Source organism: Sphaeroforma arctica, assembly GCF_001186125.1.
Source record: "Sphaeroforma arctica JP610 unplaced genomic scaffold supercont1.700, whole genome shotgun sequence".
NCBI classification, from domain to species: domain Eukaryota; class Ichthyosporea; order Ichthyophonida; genus Sphaeroforma; species Sphaeroforma arctica.
In genome coordinates, this window is record NW_014039858.1 from 42,040 (window position 1) to 47,378 (window position 5,339).

A 5,339-nucleotide genomic window follows, 5' to 3' on the forward strand; every position below is an offset into this window, starting at 1 on the left:
ATATATATAGCATACTTCACACAGTGGTCCATATGTAATAGTATATTTATAGCTGTTTCATACTTTCCACTGGATTTCAATGTGTTTGCTATGTAGCTGCTGGGCCGGTTGTTGGTGATGCAACCAATCAGATCAATCTGATGCGGGTGCTGAATTCCGACTATCTCTACAGAGGCACAGTAACTAAAGTCGTCGAGGAGGTATGATAATAGTCTCCGATGTATTGTGTGTTTGTGAGTATGGCTGTAGTATTATAGATATATGATTATGGTCTCCGATGTATTGTGTGTGTTTGTGTGTATGCTGTAGTATTATAGATATATGATAACTGTAGTATTATAGATATATGATATTGGTCTTCGATGGATTGTGTGTGTTTGTGTGTATGGCTGTAGTATTGTAGATATATGATAATAATCTCCGAAGTATTGCGTGTTTGTGTGTATGGCTGTAGTATTATAGATATATGATATTGGTTTCCGATATATTGTGTGTGTTTGTGTGTATGGCTGTAGTGGTGATTCTTGACTTGTTTAGAGAGGTGCCTCTTTTTTTCCGATGTATTGTGTATATTTATTCGTATATCCATAGTTTTGGGTCTTGAATTGCTATAGTTTCTGACCGAGTTTGCCCTCTTTCTCCCAGCTCTCCACTGATACCGTCTTCCTTACACCCTCCTGTTGCCTTAGGTGTGCCGTACGCTTGTGACTCAGTCCATCGCCCACTCACTGTACACACCTGCCCTGGAGGAGATGCCTGTGTACTACCAAGGACAGACTATCGCTGTACTTGTCCCAGATGATGATCCGCTGGCACCCGCCTCTATGCTGGCCACGGGTGTAGCAGGTTGGCTAGAGATTTAAGGTTTTTAGGGTTTTAGGGTTTGAGCTGTGTGGTTGCGGTTAGAAACTCTGCTGTTTTAGGGTTTAGGGTTTTTAAGTTGTGTGGTTGATACAAGAAGCTCTGTTGTGTGGTTGTTGTAGCGGTCTGTGCCTTTCCAGAGCGTATTCACATGCGATGGCTATAGACACAGAACGAAAGAGATAGTACGTGGGAGGCCAATAAGTTGACGAATGAGTTGTACCACTGTGTTGCTTATATGCATGGTTGTTTATTTCTCATCTGCTGTTGTAGATGTCTCACATGCATGGTTGTTTATTTCTCATCTGCTGTTGTAGATGTCTTATAAGTATGGTTGTTTATTTCACATTTGCTGTTGTACTTGTCTTACATGTTTGATTGTTATTTTTTTATCTGCTGTTGTAGATGTCTTACATGTATGGTTGTTTTTTTCTCATCTGCTGTTGTACATGTTTTATATGTTTGGTTGTTTATTTCTCATCTGCTGTTGTACATGTCTTGCATGTATTGTATGATTATTTCTCAGGTGCTATTGGGGGCGTTCTGCTGAATCCCATCGAGGTAATCCACACTCGAATGGTGTTACAGCGCAATGTAAGCGACGCAAAGTACCAAAACATTCTGCAGGGGTTAGCGCTGGTTTATGATGAAGAGGGCCTGGAAGGTCTGTTTGCTGGGTGGCAGGTGTGTGTGTGTGCGGGGTGGCTGTAGTCAGTGGCCGTATCGTCTCACAGCAACTGTTGCATGTGTGTTTGTATATATATATATATATATTTATATATATATCTTATATATATATGCATATATATATATATATATATATATATATATAAATATACATCTTATATATATATACATATATATATATATATATATATATATGTGTGTGTGTGTGTATGGAGTGTGTGATCGTACACTAGTTATGTGTACTGATAAGGAGACCGATCCCTACTCTGTGTTCAAGGCTGTTACCAATAAGGAAGGTGATGGTACTGCTCTATAACCCTTTCCTACCTACACCACTCATTTCAATAAGGAAGGTGATGGTACCTCTTCATATATCTTTCCTGCCTACACCACTCATTCCATTAAGGAAGGTGATAGTACTTCTTCATATCTCTTTCCTACCTACACCACTCATTCCAATAAGAAAGGTTGTAGTACTTCTCTATAACCCTGTCCCATCCTACCCCCCCCCCCAGCTATTATACACCACTCATTCCAATAAAGAAGGTGTTAGTACTTCTCTATAACCCTGTCCTGTCTACCCCCTCAGCTGGCTGCCATTGCGCATGGGGTGCTGCCTGTGCTGAGTGACATAGGAGATTCTCTGCTGGCTGAGTTGTTTGAGGGGGTGTATGGTGACGATGGAGTGTCTAGTGTAGGCTATGTGTTGTGCGATATACTTTATAACCTGGCTGTATTGCAGATACAGATGCCGCTGGAGGTCATGCGGCGGCGCTTGTACGTGCAAGGGGCCTTGAAGGTAGGCACATTTTATTATGTGTAGGGACATATTATTATGTGTAGGTACATATCATTATGTGTAGGTACATATTATTGTGTAGGTACATTTTATTATGTGTAGGTACATATTATTATGTGTAGGTACATATTATTGTGTAGGTACATTTTATTAAGTGCAGGTACATATTATAATGTGTAGATACATACTAATATGTGTAGATACATACTGTTATATGTAGGTACATCTTATTATGTGTAGGTGCATATTTTCATGTGTACGTACATGGTTGATGGTCACTGCTAGACGATAGTGGGCTGAGTTAGTGTCTGATGGAGTAGTGTACGTTGGTATTATAGTTGAGAGGATGGCAAAAGGTATTTTGTATAGTTGTCATCAACGGTACAGTTGGTTGACAGTTGGTTGTCATGGATGGCACAGTTGGTTGCTATAGATGGCGCAGTTGGTTGCTATGAATGGCTCAGTTGGTTGTCATGGATGGCACAGTTGGTTGCTATGGATGGCACTGTTGGTTGCTATGAATGGCACAGTTGGTTGTCATGGATGGCACAGTTGGTTGCTATGTATGACACAGTTAGTTGCTATAGATGGCACAGCTGGTTGCTATGGATGGCATAGTTGGTTGCTATGGATAGCTCAGTTGGTTGCCATGGAGGCGGCGGTGACATTTGGTATATGCTATATCGTTATCGACATTTTTCCATGCTGCGCGAAGTATGTTGGTGAATTGCCTGGTCTGGTCTGAATTCAATACAAGACAACTGTAGGTATTTGTCGATGTTTTACTGTAAGTACGTATCTGTAGGTAGGTTAGTGTAGGTATGCATGTGTAGGTAGGTGACTGTAGGTAGACCTGAGTAGGTAGCATTGTTTCGGTTTGGCTTGCGCATGTTTCACCTCTCTATAGTCACCAACCAGCTTTGGTATTCCTCTGCTGAATAACACGACATTCCCCGTTCTTCTGTGCAGCATGGGTTTCACCCTGTAACCAAGGTAACGCGCACTGCCTACACATCCACCGCAGACATCGCCACAAGGATATACGCCGAAGAAGGCATGCGCTGTGGTTTATTCATGAGTATCATCACTGGATGTATCTACTGGATGTGTCTGTGTGGCATGTTACCACAATGTGCTGTGATTTATTCATGAGTACCATTGCTGGATGTGTCTGTGTGGCATGTTATCACATGCGTGTCTATTCCGTTTTGCCTGGTTTGAGCACATAGCTACTGAGTGTGTGTGCATGACATATCGCATTGTGTGTGTCGTGTGACTTGCAACGGGTAGCATTGAATGGTTGCGTAGGTGTCGTCTTCGTTTGGTATTGTACTCTGAAGTTGCCCACTGTGAACTCGTATATGTAGACGGGCATGTATCAGGTACGCCTGTTCATGTACATGTACCCCTGTATGTAGGTATACGTTCATTGTATGATATAGATTTGTTCATATACATCTAGTTATGCATGTAGGTATACGTTTATTATACGATATACATCTATTCATATACATTTAGTCATGCATGTAGGTATACGTTTATTGTATGATATACATCTGTTCATATACATTTAGCCATGTATGTAGGTATACGTGTATTATATGATATACTTTTATTCTCATACATGTACCCCTGCATGTAGATATACGTACATTCTATCATATATATCTATTTATATACATGACCCATGCATGTAGGTATACATATATTGTAACCTATATGTATATCTGTTCATATCCATGTAGGTATACATATATTATATTGTATACAACTATTCATATACTTGACCCATGCATATAGGTATACGTATATTATATTACATTTATCGGTTCATGTACATATGCCCATGGTTGGTGCATGTGCAGTAACCTTCCACCTGCTTTTGTTGTTCTATTGTTTATAGGGGTGTCGACATTCTTCAGTGGGTTTGCCACACACTTTGCGGCAGCGACGGGTGCCATTGTACTGTACATTGGTCTTCAGCTGGCAGGCGAATGAGTGCATTTCAACTCAGTTTATAATTTAAAAAAAACCAAGTTACAATCCCTTCATTCCGAGACTATTTACACGTGGCAATATCAATACCTTTGAACTGATTTTGAGAATATTGGGTTCTGCTTTGGGTTTGAACATTCTGTGTTTGTGTATTTTGGTTTTGAAAAAAGAAATAAAAAAAATTTAAAAAGCCGGCAGCACCTGAAAGCCACAGAAAGTATTTATTTCGAGAAATATTTAATTTTCCTGAGCAGGTTCGACTTTTGTGTCGATTTGTGATTCAGCTATATAAAATATTTGATCGTCGTAGCAACCGTAGCAGATCACAGCTGGTAGTAGTCGCTGATGTTATTTACAGCTAAAAGTAGTAGCAGACAGGTGTATTCGCATTTCACTATTCTGTCTGTGGTTAGAATGCACCACTCTGCACATTGTATAGTCCCCATCCATATCATGCAAACGTATTGTAGTTACTAGGTGTTTTACAGTAAGTTCTACAGACGATAAGCAGAGCCTGTAGTGATTCATACGCACACACCGTCCAAAGGTATTCAATAGGTACATCAAACAATATGGTATGGGTGAAGCCGCAGGAGGTGCTGTTATCACTACCCCTCTGGGTGACCACTCGTAGCAGCGAGTATTTCTCTATGCAGCACAGACGAGGTAGTGCTGAGGCTCAGACTCAGCAAACCCAGCCAACAGGTCAGTCGGCTTAGTAGTGTGTGTCCTGCACGCATGTGTATGATGAAGGAACATGCGGCAGAGGGTTGGATTGCTGGTTGTTTTATAATGTAATATAGAAGTCATACGGAAGGAAGAAATGGGAATACAGGAATAGACAGTTCACATAACCCTGTAGGTTGTAAATGCAGATGGTGGGTTTAGGTGTATAGTATAGTATTCAAATAGACACCCATTATTAACGTTTGATGTTCGTTGTAAACTAGTGTCCTCTATATTCATTCCAAAAGAAAAAGGTATAGCAACAGCTATA

General features: G+C 40.5%; 2 protein-coding genes across 2 annotated transcripts in view; both read left to right on the forward strand.

Moving 5' to 3' along the window:
* Positions 1 to 94: 94 nt before the first annotated feature.
* On the forward strand, positions 95 to 4,536 carry SARC_08122 (hypothetical protein). The gene is made up of 6 exons (XM_014297916.1): positions 95 to 200; positions 690 to 846; positions 1,388 to 1,545; positions 2,138 to 2,347; positions 3,317 to 3,401; positions 4,251 to 4,536. The coding sequence occupies exons 1-6, from the start codon at positions 141 to 143 to the stop codon at positions 4,343 to 4,345; spliced, it is 765 nt and encodes a 254-aa protein (XP_014153391.1). The 5' UTR covers positions 95 to 140; the 3' UTR covers positions 4,346 to 4,536.
* Positions 4,537 to 4,673: 137 nt separating this feature from the next.
* Positions 4,674 to 5,339, forward strand: part of SARC_08123 (hypothetical protein) — a 2,324-nt gene continuing 1,658 nt past the window's right edge. The window contains exon 1 of the mRNA XM_014297917.1: positions 4,674 to 5,047. Within this exon, the coding sequence (XP_014153392.1) occupies positions 4,915 to 5,047 (133 nt within the window). The 5' untranslated portion in view covers positions 4,674 to 4,914. The remainder of the gene's footprint in view (positions 5,048 to 5,339) is intronic.

Excerpts from the sequence above, each read along its gene's own strand:
- SARC_08122 (XM_014297916.1), top strand. The coding sequence starts at position 141 with ATGCGGGTGCTGAATTCCGACTATCTCTACAGAGGCACAGTAACTAAA. Across the intron at positions 847-1,387 it reads GCTGGCCACGGGTGTAGCAG|GTGCTATTGGGGGCGTTCTG; the intron begins GTTGGCTAGAGA and ends ATTATTTCTCAG. Across the intron at positions 2,348-3,316 it reads ACGTGCAAGGGGCCTTGAAG|CATGGGTTTCACCCTGTAAC; the intron begins GTAGGCACATTT and ends TCTTCTGTGCAG.